The sequence below is a fragment of the Athene noctua genome, chromosome 13, assembly GCF_965140245.1.
Source record: "Athene noctua chromosome 13, bAthNoc1.hap1.1, whole genome shotgun sequence".
Classification (NCBI taxonomy): domain Eukaryota; kingdom Metazoa; phylum Chordata; class Aves; order Strigiformes; family Strigidae; genus Athene; species Athene noctua.
Window position 1 is genome coordinate 17,333,285 of NC_134049.1, and position 27,312 is coordinate 17,360,596.

The 27,312-nt window shown below is 37.7% G+C and overlaps 2 protein-coding genes across 7 annotated transcripts in view; one reads left to right on the forward strand and one right to left on the reverse strand.

Moving 5' to 3' along the window:
• The window catches only part of ENTREP2 (endosomal transmembrane epsin interactor 2), a 144,563-nt gene extending 132,176 nt beyond the window's left edge, over nt 1-12,387 (forward strand). For both annotated transcript variants that reach the window (XM_074916888.1, XM_074916889.1), the window contains 5 exons: nt 336-411; nt 3,215-3,805; nt 7,902-7,976; nt 8,618-8,946; nt 10,927-12,387. In XM_074916888.1, the coding sequence (XP_074772989.1) occupies nt 336-411; nt 3,215-3,805; nt 7,902-7,976; nt 8,618-8,946; nt 10,927-11,112 (1,257 nt within the window). In that variant the 3' untranslated portion in view covers nt 11,113-12,387. The remainder of the gene's footprint in view (nt 1-335; nt 412-3,214; nt 3,806-7,901; nt 7,977-8,617; nt 8,947-10,926) is intronic.
• Nucleotides 12,388-12,520: 133 nt separating this feature from the next.
• APBA2 (amyloid beta precursor protein binding family A member 2) overlaps nt 12,521-27,312 on the reverse strand; it is a 106,830-nt gene continuing 92,038 nt past the window's right edge. For all 5 annotated transcript variants that reach the window (XM_074916885.1, XM_074916884.1, XM_074916887.1 and 2 more), the window contains 5 exons: nt 23,802-23,981; nt 21,890-22,102; nt 21,020-21,139; nt 15,278-15,418; nt 12,521-13,817 (listed from right to left, as the gene is read on the reverse strand). In XM_074916885.1, the coding sequence (XP_074772986.1) occupies nt 13,746-13,817; nt 15,278-15,418; nt 21,020-21,139; nt 21,890-22,102; nt 23,802-23,981 (726 nt within the window). In that variant the 3' untranslated portion in view covers nt 12,521-13,745. The remainder of the gene's footprint in view (nt 13,818-15,277; nt 15,419-21,019; nt 21,140-21,889; nt 22,103-23,801; nt 23,982-27,312) is intronic.

The following is a 27,312-nucleotide window of genomic DNA, read 5'->3' on the forward strand; positions in this document are numbered from 1 at the left end:
GCTTGTAATCAAACCATTAATTTTAAGCATTGCAGACATTTAAGTTTTGTAATCTGGCCCTGCAGCCCCAGCTGCCTGTGAATTCAAGATGAATTTAGCTTATGTAGATGTTGAAAAAATGGAAACTTGGCTTTAAGCATGTTCCTTTGCCCTGTATTTGTTCCTGACCCAAAGACAGTGTAAAATACTGTATCTTTAAATAGTTTTCAATCTGAATAGCAGCTTATGATAAGTTATTTCACAGTGTCAGGTGTGTTCTTAAGATCATGAACACTATACTTTGTTTTGGTAAACTGCAGGTTAACATGCTGTTTCATTCAAAAATGTTCGTTTAGGTCGCTGGTACTGATCAGCAAGCATCCGAATCAAGCTTGGGTGAGAGGAACATGACCCTGGACTTCAGCACACAAGGTGATCATAGCATTGTGTTTGTCTACCTGAGAAAAATGTAGTAGGATTTTTGAGTGGACTTTTCCTTCTCTTCTGTCCTTCCCAATGGAGAAAGAAGGATTTGCTTTCAGATTGTTAATGGCAAGGAGAACCTTTTCACAGTCATAAACTGATGTGGCTGGAAATGCAGAGGAAATGGAAATGTAGCTGGAAACAGGAGAGTTCTGTTCAGCAAAGCACACTATGTGTGAGGCAGAAACAGCAACTGTAATTTCCCTTTGAAGAGTCGTGCACATAACTGGCAGTTTGTTTCTAACCTTCAGCAGCCATGGGTGCGTTCCTGATCATTCATGTGTCTTCCCCATATAGTGGTTTCCTGCGTGGCTTCCAGAAGCCTGGATAGGAAGCTTGCAGCCTGAAGCGTAGATGGTTGTGAATGCAAGTAGAAGAGCCTGTTTGTTTAAAGTTTAAAAGTTACAAGAACAGGCCTCCTTATCTTGTCTGTTGATATAGAGGGCTTTTTAAACATTATGGTCTCAGTGCATCATGAGATGTCAAGCAGTTTGTATGAAATAATTATTTTAGTAAAACTTCCATTAAACACTCTTTCCACATCGTATTCATATCATATTAATGAACACACTGACAGGTGTTCTCAGTTGGTACACTTACGGGAGGAGAGGTGGTGGCGGAGTGGTCCAAGAAACAGAAGCAGTCCTCTCTCACCTAGCATCCAGAACGGGGCTGGCAGCCTCTTCATACACACACAGACTGCCTGTTCTGTGAAGTAGGATTTCAGTTCCCAGAGCCACCAGTGGTAACCTTTAACTACTGCTAAAAAGTAATTATTCTTTTAAAACCCTGGTGTTTGACCCCTGCAATGGAGTGTGACAGCTGAAGGTGACTAGTCTTAAAGTGCTGCTGTTAATAAGGGCTGTGTCTACAGAGCTAGTTCCTAAAGTTCATAAGTACATTTGGACTTCACATCCACATATGAAAGTCTAAATTTTAAGGCCAGTGCTAGAGTTTTAACTATTGAGAAGCAGTGGACCAGCTCTCAAGCCAGGGTTTTGACATTACATATTGTGCAGGTCGCAGATGAAAGAGAAATAGGAAGGTCCTTGGGTGTGTTTTATTCACGTCAAATCAGTCAGGTGTCACCATTCCATGTCTTTTGAGCTGTGATTGCTTCTCATCTGCTTCAGGCCCCTCCTCCTGCTGTCTGTGGTACCAGAAAAAACATGCCAGTGGAAGAACAGAGTAGTAAGAAGCTAAATACAAGTAAATACGGTTTAAGGCCATTGAGTCCAGGTAGCAAATGGTACAGCTGACCACACTCTAGTTATCAATTAAATTGAATCAACCCAGAGAGAGCTTGGACAATGAAGATCTGTGCTGTGAAGACAGGCACAAATTGGATGCTTTCATGTACCCATACAAACTTTATAGGTATTTCAAAGCTTGAGTTAAAGGAGTATGTTGCAAAGAATCATCTAACTAGGTAAAAAATGTCTGGGGGGTCATCACAAATATAAATGGTCCAGTAAGCCACTGCACCTAACACATAATAAACCATGCATGCTATGCATTTTTAGTGTAATGTAGATGTATAGATGCATTTCCATTATTGATTATCCTTTTTGGCAATGTTATGATTGCCTTGTAAGTGTTACAAATTTATTTCCTGGAAGCCCCAGAAGAAAATACTTACTGTGATACTTTATATTTAAGAAGAAAATGTCCTTCATAACTTCCAACCTCATGAATATTTAATATTCTTTTTGATAGTTAATTTCCCTATACTGTAGAAAGCTGCTTCCTAGACCCCAAAACATTGGAGCACTTAACAAACGTTCTTTAATTCACTAAAAGATCCTATTTTTCTATTCCTGGACAAAAATAATTTAAAAGACACTTGTCTCATCAGTATGGTTAGCAACAGCTGTTATGCAAAGATGAGCATCAGAGGCTGCTGAGCTGAATAGAATTATGTGATTTGTATTCTGTAAATATTTTGATTTTAGATGCAGGACTGTAAGGAATTCCAGTTTGATATGGGAAAAGTGTTGTCTATATTATTGGAGTCTGGAGACTGGATTACCTAGTTCTATTTTCTTTATTTTTGTCATGACTTTGGGAATAATGCAGAGGCAAACATTTTCATACAAGGGGCTATGTTAATCTATAACATAATATTTGTAGACATGACAGAGGAAGTGAAAACACTCTCAATCTTTGATAGAAAGGACTTCAAAGATTATGTGACCTTGCATAGAATGTTTAGGTTCTATCTGAAGTGTTTGTCACATATTTTATGTGCCAGAGATGTTACATGATGGCGAGCCCTCACTTGTAAAGAACTTAGATATATGCTTCAGGAAAATGATGAATGATTAGCAAGTGTTAGGTGCAAAGCTAATATAGATAGTAGTGATAGGTTTAAAAGTGATCAGAGCCATGTTTTTTCAGCATTTGTGTAAAGTTTGACTTTTTCTACCACAGGCAATCTCTCACTGTTTACCAGAGAAACCAGTAGCGAAAGAACTGTTCCTGTCCAAATTTTGCCATCGGTGCTCAAGCATGCTTATTAGTTGGAGAAAGTACTCGAGGACAGCACAAATTGTCTTTGCTGAAGGACACTAGAAACAATTAAATTACTTCAGGTTTTTTTTACTTTGGCATTCTGTCATCTGAAAGCTTTTGAGTAATTGTTGACGTACTTGCCAATTACTAAATTTAAATCAATATATTGAAAACATGGTTGGGGTGGGGAAGAGGGAGGAGGAAGAAGTCTTTATTTTTCTCTGAATCTCTTTTTATGCAGCGTCTGTTGAGAGCACCTCTTTGATGGTCTCTGAGGCTGTTGATATCCCAGACCGCAGCTACTCCTCTGAAGATCTTTGCTCACTGGAAGTTCAAGGATCTCTCCATTCTGCAGATCTTTCTCCTTACTGTGCAACCCCCAAAGGGGCTACAGACCAGAGCTGCAGCACTCTGGATTACAGCACCCGCTGCAGGTTCCACAGAACTCGCTCAGAGGGTTTTCCTGATGAGGATGACAGTTCCCACAGCCGAGCCTCTATAAACAGGTCTCAAGGACAGGAAAAGATCTGTGCCCATGGCAGGTCCTTGGACTGTTCGTCAGACAATTTCAGCCCCTCAGAAAGAGAACTGCAGGGTTCTGCTCGAGAGAGCATTGCCACGCCACCTTTGAAGCAAAAGAAAATCTGCTGTGCAGACTTTAGCCAGACTCCTGTCCCCTCTCAGACCTCTCCCTGTTTTGGGTCTGCAAATACTTCACCATACACGAGTGGCCACGAGAATGCTGTCCAGCAGCATCACATTACAAAATACCGAATTTCAAATATAGTCCGATCAACTAGTGACCCTGTATCATGTTCGTCTTGTTCAGAAGGTAGGTGTAGTACCACGAGGCTGGTGGAGCATGGAACAAATGAGTGGTGTGTGATCTATGCAGCAATTGGTGCTGCTGGAAATTATGTGAAACATTCCAGTCAGGGTTGACTTATGTGTGAAGGCTTTGGTTTCATGCACATTTTCTAGATTTGAAAATTTTTTAGAATTGAAATGAGAAAAGTGAGAGAGTGAAATTAATTTTGGCTTTTCTGAATGTTACCAGCCTTTCTGCACTGCTCAGAAAAACATCTCTTGAGTAGATGCTTCCATCTCTCCATTACTGTTATATTGAGAAGCTAAACTAAGAAGTTGAATGGTGGCTGTTTCTTGTTTAGGAAACAATTAACTGAGCTGTCATGCTTGTAATACAGCAGGTTGTGTTTCCTGCAGGTGACACTGACACTGACAGTATTGGTGCATGTCAGAGGCAGTCAGTGTGACTGTAGTGGCAAATTGGAGTGAATGGTGAAAAGTTTCAAAGGACAAAGAAATGAAAGATGATGCACATGACAAGATGATAAATGAAAAGGAAAGCTTTTGACTGTCATGGATAAGCATCTCCTGCTATTAATCAACTTTTAGACAAGTAGGGAAGAAGAGAGAAGTTGCTCAACAGTATATCTTCATAAAAATCTGCTTGTTAGTAAAAATGTTTGATTTAGTAGAGAATGGCTAGATCAAATAACAGGAATGTAGAACTGTCAAAACCATTTGAAAAGTGCAGGTTTTACAAAAGGATGTAAGCTGTTTAGAGAGATTCAAAGTGGTAACCTGGACAAGTGGTTTGAAAGTAAAGATTAAAAGTTTTGTAGGATGTCATAGATTGTGTTACTGTTAGTGATGCATTTGGTGGGCTTTCTAAGGCATCTAGAGGAAGAACCATGTGACTAGCTCAAAACAAAAGTAGACAAAATGCTGAAATAACTAGTTTCATTTAGAAAGATATGTTGGTTCTGTTACACTTTTTGCACCATTATTCTGTTTCTGTGATTTTTCAGAGACCTCATACTTAGCTCAATAATTGAATGTCTTTTACCTTTAGAAATCTAGCCTCAGCATCCTGTCCAGGAAAAGTGAATCTTTAATCTAGAAGTCTGCATTTATTTTTGAAATTTACTCTGCTAGGATATATGTGCTCTGAAGCTGCTGTGCAGACAGTAAGTAGGAATTTCTGAATCCTTTCTACTGTGCCAAAGGCAAGAACAACAGCCTCTTCTGGATTATGCTCTGCAAGTCTTCAATATTGTGCTCCATATGCTCTCTGAGTAGTATTTGAGGTTACTGTCAGGAGCCTATCTATGTGTTCTAGCTGACTGCTGGGACACCTGGTAGAACAGATGCTCTGCCCTCATTTTTAACATGCACTGAATGCATCCATCATCTTTTCTGGGGACGTGGCATGACAGGAACTATTTTGACTAATTTCCAAGTTCTTAGCCCTACATGAGTTGAGGGACATGGGTTGGACATTACTGAGATGTAGGTGAGCTTTGCAAAGATTGTAATAAAGGAGCGGAGATGGTGCGAGTGATACTCATACACACAGCAAAGGAGGGAGCCAGAGAGGAGGTAGCTCATAGGGAATGTGTTTGTGCTGACCTAGTTTGCCGTCCTGCTGCTGCCTACAGAAAACTCTTTAAAATTAAATCTTTAAGAGAAGCAGTTGAGTCCAGGTGTGCATATTTTTTCTATATGTCTGGCAAACTACAGTTTGCAAAATTTTACCCTGTGAAGGTTTTCACAATTCACATCACTTCCCCTTCCTCTGCTTTTTGTTGAACTTTATTTGGTAATCATACGTTGGTTAGAAGCAGCACAATTCTCATAACACGTACCAGCTGTTTATAGCAGCCCTGAAGCTTATTTTTCCTAGGCTGTGACACACAGCTGAAGTTCTTCATAGTCTTTATAACTTTCAAAAGGCATTTGATTGGTATTGACTGCAGAATTTTAAAATACATCCACAGAGTTGCACAAGAGACAAAGGTAAAGGGAACAAACTGATGTCCATCAACTAACCAACCCAGGAGAAAAAGTGTTTGGGTTTTTTTTCAGTAACATACACCTACTTTTTTAAATTGTCCTGGAGTAGAACAACTGGTCAAATAGATTGACCATATGAAAGACAGAGATGTAAGTATGTATCATTAATACGAGTAACTCGTGTAAGACAATGTAGATTTTGGAGAACTGAGGGGTGGGGGAGCTTCAGGCATGTTCAAAAATGTGAAAAAACAGTGGACAGGTTGGGTTTGATTCTGTCTTAGGACCTGATCTTTCTACTTTAAGACAAATTACGAATTTATCTTCTGATTAACCTCCCTATACGAGTCAATGTGAACAGATTTAGAAATGCAACCTTGAAATTTGCTGCATAGAGTTTTGTTAAATGGGTCTTGAATGTTACTGCGGTTGCACTGCACGTGGTTTGGAACAGAAATTATTTGACACGGGGTTGTTGCATGTGTGCAACAGCATAGTGACACAACAGCAATGAGATCTAATAAATTAGTAATTTGGGAATTTAAATGCTGACATAAAACTGGGCTTTTAGGTCATTAAAACACAATTTATGTGCTTCAAGCACATATGAATGATGGGGTCCTTAAAGTATACATAGTCAATAATAAAAAAATAAAGTATACATAGTCAATAATTCTCTCATTAATCGCTTAACGCTGAAAGTGAGCTTGTTGGTTGGTTTTGAAATATCTGACATTCCTAATAGAGAAATTATAGATGAAAGTTGAGTTTAATAGGTGCCTTCATAGCCACTTTGTGGTCCCTGGACAATGTAAGTATGGTGGGTTCACATACAATCTCTGTAAGAAATAGTTCCCCCTTAAAAAAACTATTTACGAGTAGGTTGCATGTTTTTTTGTCTTTTCCCTGTAAAGTTTATCATAGCAAAGGAGGACAAAATCAACTTCTAGCATTGATGTTTGTTACAATAAACTTAATTTATAATCAGATATGGTAGACGATGTGGCTATATCAGTTAAGTGCCTAAGCTATTACTGTAGTGTCTGTGTTCCAGGTAATTCAGGATAATGTCTAGTGGTGTAGTTTTAACTGTGCTGCAAGTACATTAAGCAGTACAGTAATGGACGGGAAGACAGAACCTCTGAAGTGTCTCCTCTTAATAAGCATGCCATGATTCGTGTGTTGCAGTACTTCAGCATAATAAAGCGAATTAAAGACAGATCTTCTATGTTTGTAGCATCTTACATTTGTTTTCATTTAATTATTCACTCTACCAGTGAAGATTATAATAGCTTTTCATTATAAACTTTCCCTGAAGATATGGAAGAAAACCTCTTCTCATCTACCTAGAAGTTCAAAAGAGTTTTCAGTCTCAGAACCAGATGTAAACAGCCTTAGCATAAATGTGAGGGTTTATTCCATCTTGACTATCACAAGCTTGAAATCAAAACGACTGCAATGGTAATTCCTGTACAATGCGATCTCATCATCACTGATCCTTGTGCTGGCATCCCAGAAACTCCTTAGAAGGCAGCTATGTCCAGAGCTGTTTGTAGATGCTCTGTAACCACTTGTTACTGATTGGATCAGCGGTAACCATGCTGATCACCTACCTATTAATTTAATCAGTGGTGGATAGCACTTGTCCTACAAAGAATGAGAATCTATAAAAAAAGGAGGTAGAAAAATTAAATAAAATGCTGGGTTTATAGAAATAAGAGGGATTCATCTTTCTTGGTTTTTCCATTTTCTGAGATAAACTCTGTCTGCCAAGGGAATACAGGAAAGTCTGAGGTCTGCCCCTAACAGGGAGCCTTCCATAGCTTCGCTGCTTAGGCCTAAAATATTTAGGATTTGATAGCTGTATAACAGAGAGGAAACCATCAATCAGGAACTGTATATCTCTATTTGTATAATATTTGTTTAACAGCTTATAGGACGTTTCTGTGTATAGTAGCTTCTCTTTATGAATGGCCATCTTGAATTTATCTTACTTCGGAGTAGTTTCGTTCTGTAAAGGAGATAATAAAAGATTCCAATACATTTTTTCGTGCTTTGGGCAGAGGATAGCAGGAGTTGATTGTGCTCTTTCTGTCTCTCTCTGGTTAAAGGTGATATTTGTGCCTGGACTCCTGTATGTAGCCAGCGTCAAGATGCAGGATTATCTCCAGCTACGTTAGAAACAGGTGAGGATGAGTTTTCTAAACCAGGATCATAGGGGTTTCCTTCCTTTGTTGTAAAAATAATTAAAACCTTCTAATAGAGAAACAAGGTCTAGAAAATTTGGGGCAGAGAAATCACTTACTAACAGCATATATATATGATGTACGATGCTGATGGAACCAGCCTTTGAGTGAAAATAAATGCTGTGAATTAAGTCCTCTGTTTTAGTTTGGCATTTTTGCTTTCACTGTATTTCTTACTGATCTCTCTTGTAGAGGGGGGGAGGTGCTGGGCCTAAACCCTTACAAGTTACATATGTAACACTGAGTAGCTGGTGTTTCCCCTTATCATTAATGTCATCTGAAGTCCCTGAAAGTAGAAATAATAAAAATGTCTGTGATTTATGAAGTACTTTAATTACCCGTGCACTCATCCTAAATGAAGTCCTTCTTGGTCATGGGAAAGAGTCTTACTCTTGACCCCTGGTTAAAATTACCCATTGCAATGTTTGCTTGATTGCATGTTTTTGTTATACTTCAGACAAAACAGACATTTTATGACAAAGTAAAAACTTCTATGACAATATTTGTTTTGCCTTTTTTCTTTTTTTTTTTCTTTTTTTTTTAACTATTACTTTAAAGATATTCTTCCCCCCCTTTTTTAGTTCCTGTTTCTGGTTCTCATATGGCTGCCTCTGCTTGTCAGCATTCTTTGAGCAGTTTCCTACCAACTGGAAAACAGAGGGATGCAAGGAAAATTGATCTACACCTAAAGCCAAAGGCTTTGCACACAGTCTCAAAAGAGCGACCACACTCTTTAGTGGACCTTAAGGCCTATAAAGACACAAAAATTTTAGTGGCAAAATTTTTGGAACATTCGAACTGTAATCTGCCTCCAGAAGTACGCCATGTAGTGAACAGCATACGATCAGTAATAAAATCTGATGAGAGACACATGGAAGAAGCCATCTTCAGTGCCAATATTATAGACCAGGTAGGCCATTTATGTTCTGAAGATCTGTTCAACTGTGATAGACAAATAATTTATTTAAATATCTCTACAGTTTTAAGTACTTCAGACAATTCCTACAGTTCTTCTAGAGTAACACAGCTTCAGTAAGAAATAATTTATATTTATTGGGCAGCAACGCATTTTACACTGAAGCACTCATAAATGCATTTAAAATTCTTCAGCTGGACCCAGTAATATCCTAAGAGATATACAGGGAGATGATTTACACACTGATAATCATCGTTTCTTATTTCCAGTGTCTTTCCACACCTGCGACTGTTACATACATGAATTTGTGTTTATATACAGATACACAGAACTGTTGATTTTTTCAGGCAAATGTGTTCATACAGCATAAGCTACTGGCTGAAAAGGTGGGTAGATATACAGGCAGGGCCACAATCTATCAGAACGGTGCAGTTACCTTTACTCCTGGCAAAAAGAATGATAACGACTTGCTATTTTCAAGAAAAATAATTGAGAAATTGTGCTTTTCCAAATGAAGGAACAATGCATCTTCTCACCTCAAGTGAGAATAAAAGAGACATAAGGCTTGGAAGGAATCTTATAAAACAGGGAAATTAGTAGTGGCAGCAACTTCTATTATCTAATGCATTGTTTAGTAGCACATCTTTTTTGCAGGAAGAAAGGTGATGAATCGCCTCTTGCTAGTATTGTTACCAGACTGATAGCTATAGAAATTTTCTGTTGTCAGATTTGAAAAGCAGAATGCTCTTAGCACTGACCACATTCAGGTTACCTGTAGGGTTTCCGCAGTGCTGGACAGACGATTAAGAATACACGCTTGGGGGCTGTTTCCCCCCCTTCAGAGAGATTGTCATTTCTACAGGACTAGTCTGCAGCTCCCTAAGGGAGGGAAACTGGCCAAGTATTAAAAAAGTATGTAATAACACTTAAACAGCATGTGAGATAGTTTGATGTGTAGCAGAAACATTTAATAAAGCTTGCTGAAGGATTGGTTTTGCCACCTGTGAAGGAACAGAGAAGTAGCACTGCATCAGTTACCTCCATAGTCACATGGGTAGAAATGCAGTACTATCATGACATATTTAAAGGAGTGTCAGTATGGAATTAATTTTAACATTTTATTGCTCTGCAGAATTTATAGGTCATTAAATCCTCAAGGTTAGAAAGTTGAAAACAGATTTTTTTAAACGAAAAAACCATAGTTTCTCACAAAACAAAACAGCATTAAAAAAATCTGAGTGTTTATGTAGATCATAGAAGCAGAAACCAATAGCACAATTGTTATCCTGTGTGGATTTCTTAGATCCTGGAAGAGGTAAATTTTTTTCGCATTAAAAAAATAATTTTAGTTGGGTTTTTTTTCAGACAAATACCATTATTAACTGGTGAAAGTCCAGGACATCCCAGCTGTCTACTTAAGAAGTCACAAAATTTTGGGTAAAATAGTTGTATAATTCAGATTGGTGAAGTAGCTTGACAGTTCTACTAACACCAAAATGTTTACCAGGCTTGCAAGGTTTTAGTTCTTTTCCACCCTCAGCAAAGCTAGTGAAGCATCTCTCTCTCTCTCTCTCTCTCGTAAAAGAACCAGATGAGCTTAATTTGCTCCAAACTTGTATTTGTCAATTATAAGTCAGAGCTGCCACGTTTTCCCCAGGTTTCCTTTTCATTCGTATAGAGTGAAAGAAATGTGTGTTTGCACCGTTGTTGATTCAACACTACAGCATAGATATGAGGCCTGATGCCTTCTGAGCCTGACTGTGCCTTCCAGTGACCAGTGCTCAGCCCCAACCAGCTGTAAGAGCAGGAGAGGTGGGAGCGTCTCTGGATGGCTGCAGAAACACACATCTCCTCTGGGAGAGTTCCGTCATTAGATAACTTCAGTAATATTCAGGGACTGAACCTTTTAAATGAAAACATTTCTTACCCTGTTTTCCCCGTTTTTTCCTTCTCCATTCCTGCCCTTTTAAACAGGTAATTACGAGTTCCCAGCAGAATGTGAGTACCTCTAGAAAGCGACTTCAGGAAGATCTTCATCTTCAGAGCTGTGGTGCTCTGAGCTCTCCAGTTGCCTTCTTACGTAGGTCCCATATCACTCGCAGTTTAGAGCGGGACAGGCCACACAGCTTAATCGGAGTTTGCCGGGAGACCATCCTTTGATAATATCCACAGGTATGTGATTCCAGCAAAGAGAATTAAGGAAGAAACCAGGACTGGAAGAAGTACAAGTAGTGGATGACTTAAAAAGGAAATAGTGTCTTCCTTTGGAATTCCACTTTTTTCCAACTGCAGGAGGAGAACACCTGTTTTTCTGAATGTAAATTTCAGCCCTGATTTTTGCAAAATTTTAACCGATTTATTAGTAAAGTCATAACAAATGTTTTCCCAACCAGAAATGCGTTTATTTCACTGTACTTACAGAAACGCTACTGATGCTGCGGAGCATTTCATGAAAACCATTACAGAACCGCCAGAGACCGGCTGTACAACTTAAAAGTTGTATTTATTAAATGTACCTCAAAGTGTTTTAACTATGATCAGTGTTTTAATAAAAAGTATTTCTGGACTTTGTTTTTTCTACAGCTGATTTGGATAGGAATGTAAAGGTGATTCATACACACATACAGTGCTGCTTCTAATTCATTCTTCCAGTGTATTTCATGCCAGGCTAACTGATCTGTCCTATAAAAACTGCTCCCCCTCCCCCCCAATATGTTACCCTTTAAATTATAGTAACGGCTGCAGTGTGGTTTCTTTTTGCTTTGTTCTGAATGCTCATGAGTTTATTAATGGAGTAGTGTATGCTATTGAGAACTGATGTTTAAGTACTCTGCAAATTGTGACCAAAGGATGCATTAGGGAAGAAGCCTTTGAAATTCTGCATTTCCAAAAAGCATATTTCACTCCAATTAGTAGTTTTGACAGTTGTATTACTGAAACATGTCCTTGTGGTTCTGCTGCATTTATGATTTAACAAGGATCTTAAAACAAAAAATCAAAAAGTTAATATTATGACACTACTTTGATTACCAGCATAAACACAGGTCTGCCAGCAACGTCCTCCAGTGCAAGCTTCATCCTGTCTCTCAGAGAAAATTGGAAAAGTCTTAAACAAAAGGTTCTCATAAAGAACCTACCCCAGGTTGCCGTTTCAGGGTTTTAATTTTTTTGCAGCAGTGCTTGTCAGTAGCGTTAGTTTCCATTTGAGGTTTAATCATATACTGGTTTCATTTGTGTCATTCTGAGCTGGGCAGACATCCTGTGAAAAGGTCACAAAGGAATGTAGCTGAAGATGGGTAGTTTAAGTTTTACAGAATCATCCATTTTAATGTATTTTAATTATAGCATGCTTCTGTATTGATGTGACGTTACAGTGACATCCAGTGGCAACACGGTATGTTAATGGAAAGCATCTATTCTCAAGATAATAATGATACACAAATTCCTAATTCAAGAGATTAATTTCTTTTTTAAAAAAGAATTGTGACCTTTGCAACTGCACTTAGATGAAGAATTAAATGATCTTCTACTTGGATCTTTTTATTAGTAAACTTAGACAAAAACAAAATAAGCAAGCTTCCTTTATTATTTCAGATTTATTAGTGATAATAGGTTAATTCTTTCCTAAGGTCAGTTGCATGCAACACACTACTCCTTGAAGTACAGTCATCTAAAGCTCTTTAGTTACTGCATGGTAAGGCTTCTTAAGTCACAGTGTATTTTCTTCAAGGCCTTGGCCAAAAAAAAAATCTAGACGAAAAGTTACACCAATTAACATTTATGTCATAAGGAATACAACTTTACTACTATTTTTTTTTATCTACACACATTCTAATACTGCTGATGGTGCTAGGTTATTTGTCAAAACAATTTACATTCAGAACACATTGCCTTAGGAATAAGAATGCTTTATAAAAGACAGAAACAGGTAAGCATGGCTTTCCCATTTTGAGCTAATATAAACAAAAAGGTAATATGCAAAAATTAAAGAAAAAAACCCCAGCCCAACACATACATTACACAACCTGTGCAATAAGTTATCAATGAAATAACTCTGTTAAATCATAAAAATCACAAGCATTAAAAATAAATATGTATCTAAATAAATATTTTGATTTTAATCTTGTGGCAATTATTCTTTATTTAGCATATGAAACACTTGTTACATGTTTATGTTCACACCTTGCCAAACAGGTTACACTTGTCATAACAATACCAAGTACTACAGTGGTTTTCTTTACATTAGAATCTAAAAGTTTTAACTGCACACATTCCTTTCCACTGAAATACCATCTATTCGGCACCAATTTTAAAATTATGCAAAGCCATCATTATGGGACCACTTTATGGGGCTGGGATTTTTTTTTAACTTGAACCAGCCATAACTTTCTCTAATTGCTTCTCTGCCATTTCCTGCAGTCTCATTCATCAAATATTCACATTCACCGTGTTATCAAACAAGACAGACATACATACATCACTCCACATAAAGGTTACAAATAAATATGTTTTAAGTTTTATGAGAAAAGAGTTTAGAAGATGTTGCAAAATACTTAAATGTTTTACAAAGATTTTTGTCAGTGATTATTGTCCTTGACCATCCTTCTCATCACTTTTTGGCAAAGAAATAAAAAGGAAGGAGAGAAAAGGCAGAGACACCTGTCTGCTCCTTGTTTCGGAGTCCTCAGGTCAGCTTCAAAGCCTTCCGTTCATAGAAAATACAAAATCTCTTCAGCTATGTGGGCTTCAGCTTTGATGGAATCATTTAGTTGTTTTGCTGCAAGAGTCGCATGCTAGATGTATAGGGGTGTCTCCTGCCCTGTTAGAAGTCTGAACATGGCAGCTGGCATAGTCTTCATGTGAATCTGTCAATAGATTTACACAGAAATTAACAGAATTGTTACTAGTTTAAAATAATCCATAAGGCCCAGTCTGCCTTTCCCTGGGGTGTAAGTGCATTTATTGTCCTGGTTTCTGTAGATACGAACGTTACCAAAGTTTCTAGTTCAAAGTTCTCTGGTTGGAACAAGACTCTTTGCTGTCTTGTGCTTTTTTTGTGTAGGTTTGTGGTTTTTTTAAATGATGACAGGATGCAACATCATACAGCTTAAAAAGACACGTAACCATTTTCTATTATACCCTACTCGAATTATAGCCCTTAAAAAAGAAGCAGCACAAACCTTTCTGAAAATTCATTTTGCTGTTCTGGTATTAACTGAACTTAGATTTTTCTTCTGTCTTGCCTCCCTGTGGGAATGTAATTTCGTACGTATTCTAATTGGAGTATGATTCTCTGAACACAAAACTTAGGCTTTATCACCTGGTCTTTAAATGCCAGTCAAGAGTTTGGTGAAACAGGTTCTCTCATGGTATTTAAGTTCTTTCTACAAGGAGTACTGTGATAAGTGTCAGAGAGGTTTTACAGACTTAACAGGATTAAAGGCATCAGGTAAGCAGAGTTTTATTAGAACTGTAGTAACAGCTGTAGTACCTATCAGGCAATGCAAAAGGAAGGAAGGTAAACTTTACTAACTGATAATACAGACCGTCACCAGCCATATGTTGCCTTGATATCTTGGTCTCTTCATACTGAAAAAAAAAAGTTTCATATGCCTCTCATATGTTTAGTAAGATGTTACACAGCAAAGAGGTACCATAGAGGCATGGAGGTTCTATTGAAATCTACAGCTTTGTTCATGCCAACATGCATGTGCTCTGTATTATTTTTCAAGTATCATTTTTCACAGGAAAACAAGTTATCCTTGATTTTTGGCAAAGAAAGTAGAGGAAGATCTGGCCAGGGTTGTGTACGATACTTTAACTAAATTTAGAAGGTATTTTAATAAAATGGAGAATCTTGTTCATTCAGTGCTGATTTGTCTAAAAGTACCAGAGAGGGATGTCTTAAGTTATTCCCAAGGTAAGTTGGAAACGTTGAGTGGAAATAACATTTTTAAAATCCATATACATTTCAATCCCTCAGCCCTTTGAATATTAATTTATTTCTATGGCAGATGCTGTAGTGATAAACCAAGAGACATTTCATAGTTAACATGTTTGAACAATTTCTTCTCTTAATTGATCGGTTTCATTCAAACATGAAGGTCCAGAATCATGCCAGGAACTCTTGAAAATGAGTGGCAAAGTCCAGTGAGTGTGCATCTAATAGATCGAAAAATGTTCTGTTAATTGTTTGTTATTAGTGCTCAACTCTAAATTACTGAGGTGGTGGTTTCAATACTGTGTTAAGACATTCTTTTCAACTGAAACATGTATTTTTTCAACAGTTTTAATTCCTTGATAATGTATTTCATTGTTTTCTTACCTCTCCCACTGAATTAGACAATGCTTGTACTATCTTCTCATGAGCAGTAGCAACAACACTTTGTCCATTGATCTCAATAATACGATGTCCTACTCTTACCCCTCCCCTCTCAGCTATGCCACCTCGCATCAAGCTGCAAATCTGCCAAGAGAAAGCAAAGTTTATTAATGTTTAGAAATGTCATAATGTAGCAGGTACTAGAATTTAATACATAATAATAAGTGGTGACATTGTCAGGATTCCATAAGATACTTGTGGAAAGTATTAAGCAATACTGTGAGTTTTTAAATGTTGGTTTGGGTTTTTTTCAAAATTTCTGCAAATTAAAATTTTTATATATAGTGAAGTATGACAGCGTTTCCTGTGCCTCTGCAGGTTGGAAAAGGTCACTCTGCTCTCCAGAGCCAATACTTTTCTCCATGTTTTACAGTGCTGCTGGCCATAGGGAGCTTAGGATGAAGACAGCAAGTCAGGCCGCTGTTTCAAGTGGCAGCTGTAGGTACCTGTAAAGAACTAGGCACAAGTTTTGACTTTTATGCCTCCTACAATAGAGGAGTAAATCTACAAGAAGAGTTACATTCACCATATCAGCATCTGCTGGGACTGAGGTATTCCGAGGTAGCAACATTCATGGTGTACAGGCAGAAAAAAATCTCAATCCAGTATGGAGAATTTAAAAGAATGTTTCCTCCTCAGCAACAGTATCTGTGCTGTGACAGGGCCCTCCCTAACAGCTGTATATTAGATAGAAATTGTTGGTAAATTACCTCAGAAGACTAAACTCATGCAGCACATAAGGCAGTTAATGTATAGCTTCAGTCTCTGTAACTGAGCAGGGTTTAGCAGAGCTGAGATTTACCTTCTGTTTACTGAGAAAAACCTGTTCTCGGAGGAAAAGAAATGAGTGCTAGAGCATCCAGTGATGGCTCTTTCTGCAGTTACTGTCAATGGTTAAAATCATATGCCAAGAATTATTACTTGCTGAGATCTGGTAATTTGCTCAGAGCTAAATAAAAGTATGGTAAGATGTGGCTTGTGTCCCAGTGAGTTTGTAATCTAATTCAGAAACAGCATGTGGGGGAGATGGCTGAGCTGGCATATACTGAAGGTGAAACCTTGTCTGTGGTTGACCAGAATCTTTTCTGTATGACTGATACTAGCAGTTTCCTTTAAATTCCTCTTCACAAATAACAATGCTATAAAAAAATGAAATCCCTTCTTACTTGAAGTTCAGTTTGTCTGATACAGGGAGTGAAAAAATATAGTAGTTGTTTATAAAAGGCTTTTCTCAGCCTTCTGAAAAAAACCCTTCCTCCTGCAGTGAGACATCTTCCACCACGTTATCATTAGTGGCTGAGTTTCACCTACTGTGTTTCATAATGTATTTCTGGTGGACTTTTGTGGATAGAGGCACCATCAGGACCCTTCACAGAATTGTGTCTTGAATTTCAGTCACATACAATGTATTGTTTTGCAGTCAGTCTACCTTCTAAATATAGCTGACAAGATAAGCTGTACTACATAGATCTTCTCTTTTACAGAAAGCTTCTCAATTCAAACTCACTGTTACAGTAAGTTTGCTCCTTGCTGTTGGGGATTGCATGCAGTAATCTGAAAGGACAAAAAAGCAAAATGTTCCAAAAGAAACCCTGTAAATGTATTTTTCACAGTCTAAAAGGAAATATAGAGGCAGCAGAGCCAGCAGAAGTAAAAGCTTTCAGAGCAAATGGAAATGTGACCTCTCACCCCACTGCCATAATGGAAAAGATAATGGCTTGCATATCTATCCAGAGCACCTTTCATTGTATGGCTCTCAAAGCACTTTTAATACCATCAGTGAATTTCTTCTTTCTAACAGCCTCAGACATAGGAAGCAGTGTCTTATTTTCATTCAAGAATGTGATCCCTCTCCAGGGAAGGGAGTCAGCTTCCTTTTTGTGAGCATTAACTATTTTAATGAGGAAGAAAGAGAAACAGACACAGAGCCCGAGTGGCTCTGCCTAGCCTCACAGATCCTGTTAAACTAGAGACAGAGTGCAGATGTAAAGAAATATGTACTTAAAGCACACATGTACATGGCTCCTATATTTGCAAGTGGCTGACTCAAAGCAGCCTTAAGACTTTTGTCTCCAGCCAGTGGAACTATGGCAGATTAGGCTAACAAGTTTAAGATGAGAAGTACCACTAAGTAAATATGATTGTATTCAGCCAAGATTGTTTAGCGTGCTATATTTGTTGGACATGAACAGCTGTAATATTAAATAAAGCATGTTGGATCTGGATCTTCATCTAAGCAAGAGCCTATACTCTATTTAGTGTGTAAACTGAAGAAAAAAAGGAAAAATAAAAGGTGTAAAGCATACTGCTTCATTCCATTCAGCTGTTACAGATTCTGCAATGTCCTAGACAAGCTGCAGTACCTCAGATGTGAAACTTCAGTAGCTTCAGTTTTACTGCAGCTGCCCATTGTGTAGCAAAATATTACAGACAGAACAGTGCAAGGCAAATTAGCTGTTTATTCCATGTAAATGTCTTAAATATAACCTATTAAACCTGTTATCTCATTCCTATATTAGTCTATTTAAACCCTGTATATTTTTTCCCCAGACAGGTTAAATAAATATAAACAAAGGCAAGGAAGGAGGAATAAACTGTCCTGTCTGTTAAGTTTTACCTAGTTTTACTGTATTTTTAGATAGAATTGTGCTAGGCTGGGGATGGGGTACATACACTTCTCAGGCAAAGTGTCTGAGCTCTGAGATCTAGACTGAGAAGTGGTGTATTATCAGCAGTAAAATTATAACTGGTAATACACAGATTTTTCATAATATAGGGAACAAGATAATGATGTGATATGAGAGGACCACTTGTATTTAAATACCATCATTTTAAATGAAGTTTAGCATAATAATTTTCAGGAGATGGCTGATAGGACACCTTATGTTCACCTCCCTATTACACATTCATACTTGTTTCACAGGTATGCACAATATTTCCTTTTTTTCTTAATGTTTTACAGTTCAAATGTTAGATTCCTTTTGTAAATATTCAATAAAACTACAGCAGTAGCTTTCAAGAGCCATGAAGAATATTTGCAACATTAATGCAAGAAGAATTTTGCAAAATTAACACTCTGATTTACGCTGTTGTGCTGTTCCCTGACTACAGTAGCGGACTATGAAACTCCAGGCTTTGCATTAATTAAATTACACAGAATACATAAAGAAAGCAGTTACCTGCAACAGCCCAGTCTCTGCATCTTCCTGATACCCTATGCAAGCAATACCCAGCTGAGATAGATAGTACTTTTGTATGTCCAGGTTGTTTATGGGCTATTCAGTAATACAATAGCTGTGCATCCTGCACAGATGAGATAGGCAGGGTGAAAAGGAACCATGGTGAAACTGCTATCAGAAGAGGCACAGAAATAAGTACCAGCTGCAGGCATAGTGAGGTAATGGTATAGCAGTAGGAGACATTTAATTATACCTGTTCTGGCAAGCTATTTATTTTTTCACTGTGCTAATGCTGAGCCAACAAAGAATAAGGATATTCTTTCTGAATCCTGCCATAATTTGTAACAATTGCTGGCAATTACAAAACCACTTTTTAAAAGTTCAGTGTCAAGCTACCAGAGAGAGGTACATTGCAGAGTCATATTTTCAGATGTTAAGTGAAGTAAGAGAGTTGTATCTGAGGAAGGACTTACAGGCCCAGAAGCTTATCTATATAGCAGCCTAACAAAAGATTAGTTAATGTCTCCTTTTTATCTGTTGGCTTTCATATGCAAACACAGACTCTTCATAAATGAAACATATTACATTTTGTTATCTGAGAAGGATTTTTATGCTGAATTTGGTAAACTTTATACAGGATGTCATCTAAATGTTGCTCATTTAACTGGAATAAATTATAACCATCCAGTGTGGGAATATGACAAATGACCAGTAGATGGAGCGAGCATGCTATGGACAAAATCAACCACAGCCTGAAGAATTTACTAACCTAAGACTTCAATTTTGCAGGGGATGATGAACTGGGACAAGATGAACAGATTGTCTCACAGACTCCATAACTGCCTCTGTCCATGTGAAGACACTTCTAATCCACCTTGGACTGATTCTTTCCCCCCCACAAATACTGTGACAGGCCTCCTAAAAGTTACTTGATAAACACACTATAGTATTGCTTATCACTGCACCAGCTGAACATACTAGATTCACAAAGGACAGCAATTAGGAAATGAATCAATGCCTCATATAGTGTTATAGGCTGTTCTCAGCACCCTCTGCGAGATCCTGTAAAACCAGATCCCATCCCTTTCATCTTTTTTATACCAAGACTTGGGATTTGCTAACACAGAGTGAACTACCAACAATAACCATACTCACTTAACATACATGTACACATAGATGAAAGGGGATTGCACACAGGCAAAGGAGGACAGAAATACACCACACACCTGATTTTTCTGTCTTTTTTTACAGACCTCTCTACTCAATTGTCAGAGCATTAATCCCAAACGTGACAAATACTTTAAACCTCTGCTTCTAAACGATGTCAACCTGGGGTAGGTATCACTTCAGAGTTCTTCCAGCTGGACCAAGGCTTGCAGCAGTGTTCTTTATACCAGTCTCTGCTGTGACCACAATGTGATAAGTGATCTTAGGTAGGAACACTTAAAACTTGCATACAATAATAACAGAGATGGCTAGCAGTGCTGAAAATCCACTAATGAGTTTGCTAAAGCACACTAAGACCCATAAACCATATCCTGCAGTTGCCTGCTACTCTTCCAAGGTTGGCAAAGAGAAATCTGGCAACTTCAATCGAGTTTCACAGAACAGGGGGGCAGAGCCCACAGTCCTTTGTGATGTGGTCTTCTGTGTGAGCAGCCTGATTATTTTTTTTCCTAGACTGGAAGAAGAGGAGATGATGATGGTCCTGCACTACAGATAGTCCCTAATGCTAGTATCAGCCCCTAGAAAAGCCAGGTGACTACCTAAGCTAGTTTTATCGGGAGTTTGCTTTGGAAAGGTATCAGAGAATGGCTTGGGAAGGAAGGACTACGAGAGGACGACCCTGAGCTGCACTAGGTAAGTGTTACCTGACACATTCATTCTCCTGTTTGCTGCTCTTACTACAGGAAAACTGCAGCATGCAGAGAAGGTTACCTGGGCACAACCTGTACAATTTCTTGTAGTGAGAAGTGTTTAGTTTTGATCAGAGAAGGTCACAATTACATTCCCTTGCCCACTACCATGTGATGCAAATAAATTATGCACAGTAGAAGAAAAATTAAGTATCTTGGTATGTGTGTGCTGAAATTTAAAAAAGAGAAACAGGATCAGAGCTAAGATAAAAATGTTAGAATTGTAAAAACCTGTTTCAGCGTAACTGGTTTCCTTGCAATTCTGGCACACTGATGATAGAATTGTACATGATTTAGCTGATCTAGATATTGCACCAAACAATATGGACTGTAAATCTGTGGCTGCATTATGTACGAAGATCTCTTAAGAACAGCAGTACTTGTTCTCCTGGTGATGTCCATTTGCATTATATTATTCAGAGATGTGATTATAAGGTTTTGATTAATTAAGGGATCACAATACAGAAAGTGAGCTCATGTGCAAGGATTTTTTCAGTACTTCAGTATGTTTCTTGAAAGAAAAGAAAAAGTAAAAAACCCAACCAAACAAAAACACCAACCTGAAATGATCACCGAACACAGAAACTTACAATTCCATTCTGTACACTGAAGCCCAGCTGGTATTTTAAGTCTGGCCGTTTTATGAGGACAGTAGTAACAGGAGGACAGCTGACAATGTTCAGTTTGACTTGTGTCTGATTCTTGAGACCCTGTAAGATATTCCAACAGTTAGTATTTCTGAAATGGATCTTAATTTGCTCTTTTATTAGTGGTTTTCTACATGCAAGAGCATAAAGCAGCTGATTTGAGAAAGAACAGCTAGAGTTAATAGAAATCTATTGTTAACCTAGAGATACATTTCTCTGTTTCATTTATTTCCTAAGCTATTTGGCCAAAGAAAACATATCGGAACGTTGCCTTTAATTACTATAGAAAGTTTAAGAAAGTTTTCGGGGAAAAACCAAAACTGACTACTGCTTGTCTTTTTACCAGCACCTGACTAATTAACCTCGTGCTGCCGCTGCTCTTGGTAAATCTACAAGATTAGATTTAGTCTCAGTGATTAAAGATAATGTATTTTGAGATTCCATCGTGTCTGGGGAATCTTCATTATAGTCACTAGTAGATTTTAATCCTCAGATTTTAATTTGGAGGCTGCGGGGAAGCCTGACACTTTGAAGCTAGCTAAGTGACTTAATTTAGGCTAGTTTTTCACACCTGGCCTTGTTTATTATAGTATAGTAACAAAGCTGCAGTCAAATTGCTCAGCCCTAAATTTCTGTACATTATAAGCTCTGAATATCTGTTTCTAATTCTACTTTTTGTTAATGACAGATTACTTTTTTTTTTTTCAGTGATATGAAAAATTGTATCTGCTGGAAATCTACAGGACCACTTGCCTGATTATTACATCTCTGCTGCCTTACAGTCTACAGCATATAGTTGTAAGTTTGGGGTACCTTTATGATCCCTTGGCATGTTGCAAGAGGTAGGCCAACTAAACTGGTCCCATTAATGGACATAATTTGGTCTCCAATGCTTAGTTTTCCTGAACGGGCTGCAGGGCCTCCATTCATCATGTTAGCCAGGATAACGGTGGGTAGAATGGATCCCCATCCAGATTCCACAATCACTACCCCAAGAATTTCTCCCTTTTGTTTTTCTAGCTGGAGCTGCAATTAAAAAGGAAAAAAAAAACCCACACATTTTTTGCTTTGATTCATCTAAATTTGAGCACTAGCATCTCAGTTGTTCTGAATAACACTTACAAATTACAAAAATAATTGTATTCTTTGCTATTAGATAGTAGCATGACTTCAAAAATACTGTTAAAACCATATAACACGTACCTATTTCTTTTCAGGGGTATCCTCCACTTGTTTGTTGAAGGTCATATAGGTCCTTATAGTAAGCAAAAAACTAACACATGGGTTAACTCTACAGAAAATGGTGGAAGGGAATACCAAATGAATGCCAAAGAAGTTTTTGTCGTTTGTGGAACCTATCAGCTAGGGGTGACTGTAACATTTTGTGGTTAAGGCAATGCCTGGGACAGAGGTTGGAGTTCAGCTCTACTTCTGCCACCACTGCCCAGGTTGTCTCTTGAACTCAAGGTTTGTCCATCCTTATTTTCAGGCAAGGATCTCTCCATTATTGTTGTTATTATTAACATTAATGAATATACTTGTGCCTAGCATGTTAATCTAAGATCCCTGATGTGCTGATATACATGATGTCTGCTCCTCACATATGGTGATGTTAACTGTTCAGTAACCATAGCATATCTAACTTTCACAGAAGAGGAGTAAGAGTTTAAGTAGAGAACTCACTCCCAAAGTACTGGGAATTATTTCTTTCATATGTGAAGAAGAGGGACATCCATACTTATGGGAATCATGAAGTATTTTGTCATGCTTATATGCACATGAAAACACTTTATTGATACGTAGTGGCTGCAACATAAAAACCTACACATCAAATCATAACCTTTCTATCTGTAGGTATAGGTGAAAAATGTTCTCTTCCCAGGAACACACATACTGTACAAAAGAACCTGTAATGCTAGAAGAAATTAGTATAAGTAGGAAAGCTGTGACTGAAGGATTAAGCAATTTGCTGTTCATTTCAGAGAAAAAATTGCTTTCAGACTCAGCATAGAAACTGTGACCTTTGGAACATGGGCCAAATCCTTATCACACTGCAGCAATAAAGCAGAAATAAAGCAACAGAGGAGAATCTGGGTACAACTGCACTCATCACATTCTGATTTGGAATTTCCAGTATTACAGTGACTTTTGTATGAAATTTAAAATGTGAAATATATGGCTGTTCTACCGAAAGAATCTGTTACATCCAAAATCAAATGTAATTTGGGGCATTAAGGAAAATTCTTGCTTTTTCAGGCATTATGAGTGTGAAACTGCATTTCATGTGTCAGTTTTGCTGGTGTTCTAATGGGGGAAGAAAAATTGGCCTGCCCAGTGCCCTAGAATCATGGACTCATGGTCCTTGTATCTATTAAGTAAGAAATCACTTACTACGTGCATTAAAATGGATTGTCATCTCTATTTCTGTATCAACACATTGATAAAACAAAAACACCTTACACTGTGTGATGTGAATAGCACAGAGTTTATCTATGTCAGATGTAAATGTACTTTATTACTGGTTTGATCAATGGAAGCATAAAGACCCTGGAAATGAAAAGAACAAATTGTAAAAAATTTATAAAACTGATTTTAGTAGCACAGTATTAATGAAGCAACACATCTTGTGATGTAAAGTCATCCTTAAAATGCTGATACTTCCATGAGAACTACATTTCTCTGAAAAAATGGATCAATCTGAAATGAAATTCCAGAACTAGTTTACCTCTTTGCAGTTTTCTGAATTGGAAAAGTGTATGAGATCATCGTTGTACATCTCTTGGGTATTGATGATGTCACTGTACTCTTTCTGACTGAGATCCTCTGGGTTAATTCCATTGGCTCTTAAAAACTCCTGGTAAGCCACACTGAAGGCCTGACCAATTGATTGAGCTATCAGCTGTGCCTGGAATGTAGAACAAAACACAGCTGAGAGAAAGGACTGATCAACAGTTTACCACTGATACCATAAGAAAACAGAGAGACTGGATTTTAAGAGAGAGTCAAAATAAAGGATCCTGCAAAGTTGCTACATTAGTATGGCTATAAAGTCACTTTAAGGTCAGTTATACAGAAAGAATCTGTTGCATCCAAAATCGGTTTGCAATCACCATTGAAAAACCCTACTGATCTCCTTTCATCAGTACGTTGCAGTAGCAAGCAGCCATATGCTATTTAGGTACTCGTTCCAACACTGGAGAGTACTGGCTTTGTACCAGTATGGAACAAAGCTTACAGAAGAGACTGTCACAAACCCTACTTCTGATCACAGTATATTTGCAGGAGTGATGAGAGAATGGACACTCTGCCTGCACATGCCTTCACAGACATGGGTGCATTGATGATTTTAGTTGTGTCCACCTGCTGCTTCTCCACCTTGGTTTTATAGGACTGAAAAGACTGCTTCAGCAAAATCATCTGCTCTCCTATTAATGCCATGATACCTGTCTCATATTCCTAGCAAAATAGTAATAGTCCTGCTTACCCATCGCACTTCTCTAACAGCTATTCCCATTAACACCTTCTAGCCACGTCAGCGATGCTCTCAAGAATGCAGAGAGGGCCATGAATATACCTTGTTAATGTTAAGAAGAACTCTTCAAAATCCCCTGTGTCTTTATTAATTTTTGGAGCACTTATCTGTGCATGCATTTTGCTACAGTATGCAATAAAAGATGCCTTCCCATTACAGTGGGCTGTACAGTGAATACTATTAATGAAACATGACAGTGACTGGTATTTGGATGTGTCAAATATATACACAATAGAAAAAAATCTACAGAAACCCACGATGCTGATAATACTAACAATTTTGCGTATTCAGCACACAGCAGAAGTCAATGAAAGAATTACTGGACCACCATAAAATTCACTGTCTTGTTCCACTAGATGGCAGTGGAACACAGAGAAACAGAGGTAGAAATACGTAAAAGGAATTTGTAATCAACTGTTTCTACACTTCAAATGTATTTTATTTTCCTGTTCTGAGTTTACTGCAGCTCACAGGAGAATGCCACACTGAGTTTCGTATACTTGTGGTTTTCAGGTACTGTATTCTGTCATCAGGGGATACAGGTAACTCCCAGTGATCTGAGGAGGAGTTAATTGTATACAACGTAACTCCCTGAAATTATTACTAATCAAATTTATAAAACTATTCTGGAAATGCAGCACACTTTCTTGGACAATTAGGTACATGCTAAATGCATTATGAATGCATAGGTTTTCTGGACAACATTGTAAATCTAAATCTTCTTGCAGTGTACCAATCAGATACACAGTGTTTTCTTTGATGCTATTATAAAAGGTGGTTTTCTCATTTCATTTGTGCTGCAGTACACAAAAGCACTGATCTGCTTGATTGGAAAATGATTTTAGAAAAGCAAGGACATAATTAGCCTAGTCAGTCCAAATCATTCCTTCATATTTTAAAACATCTTTTCAAATATTACTGATACACCAAGAGGTTTCTGGTAGTACAGAAGTCATCAAGAATGTTTTTATATTGTTCCATTATTAAAGTTTATCACCAGTCCTTACTGACTTCTTGTTTTCGATCTCCAGTGCCATTGCTTTCACTGTAGTTAGTTCTTTGCTTCTGCCTTCCTTCTATTCTCAAAACCAACATGTCTAGATGCCATATTCTATTACTGCTAGTAACTGCCAGTTCTCACATTGCAATTTCATTTATATCTCCAGGTTTTAATGAGTGTTTATGAAAGTCTTCAGCATTATGTACCACTTAGAGATGTAATTAAGTTGCTTGAAAACATCACCCCAGCAAAGCAGTAGCAGAGCTGAGATAACTAGGTCTGAGAACAATCCCAGACTAGCACTCTAACCTTTAGACAATGCCATTTCTCTTTCACAGGCTTAATTGCTTTAAAATAATGAAAATGATTGCCTACCTCAAAAAATATGCAACCTGTGAGTTAATGACTGAACAGAACAACTCAATTCTTTTTTTAACTGGTATGACAGAAATGATACTTAAAGTTGTTCCTATAGATCGATGGTCAGAAATGTTTAGTGCTGCCTCTTTACTAATACCTGTATCTCAACTGTCAACTTAGAAACAATAATTTTTTTTTTTTCTCTTTTACTAGCTTGGTATTTTTTTCCATAAATGTTTTAGGTTGAAGTCCCCTGGTCTGCCACTTCAGATACAAATACCAATTTCACTACAAAACCAAACCTGAATATCCAATAGCAGAAAAGCAAGGTTATCTTCCTTTGCCACAAGAGGTAAGAGCATGGCAGGCCAGCACTTTTCACAGGGGTGAAACAGGATGCAGCAGAGATATACAGAACTCTTTTGCAACCACTACTTCTGCAATCCTACTTTGAGAACAGTTCCAAGTTCTTTCATCTTTTGGTATTTCTGATGCAAGTGAAAATTAGAATCTAAACTCTGAAGTAGTTGCTCCTTTTTTAAACAGAATTTTAACAAAAAGTGGTTTAAGGCTAATATGGTATTGGATCTCAGAGTATCTTACAGCATTAAATGACTGAAATTATGCTTTCTGTTGTACAGATGTTCTGAGAGTAGTGAGAGTGAGTTCTTCTTAGCCTTTTACTTAAGAAATACTAAACTCTTCTGGTTGTGAAGAAAAATTTCTATAAATACAGAGAACTAAACTTTCTCAGCTCTATTGCTTTTATATAAAAATTCTAATTCATAATCTTTGCTAGGGATGAAAAAAAAAAAAAGAGAACTGAAAAATAAACATCTGAATGTGTTCTTAAACATCATACGATCAAGTCACATGTTTGAGAGTACATATACCACTACAGGTAAGTAAGCTGTAAGGGAATAAGGCCTGGGTAGAGGGCAACCTTGTGTCAGGCACATCAAGTTGGTAGATGCTCTTAGCAACTTTGCTTCAGTTTGAAAGTGGTCCAGAACGGTTCCAGCCAAGTGTCTGCAGGCCATATGTCTATCATTATGTGCCAACTCACTGGATTAAAGGATCCAATCCAGGATGAATGATCAGTTTGATATCCCATAAATTAATTTTGGCCATAAATTGCCATTGGATTCTAGGCAACTTCATGTAAATACTCACTAAAGCATTTGGGGAAGCATTGTTGAAAGAACACAAATGACTCTGTAACACGTGAGACAAACAGTGGACATCTTGGGACTGAGGAGAAGACGTGAATTCATGACATGAATTTGTGGAGACAGAAAAGAGATATGAATATGGACAAACAACTGGCTAATGTTTCCACAGATT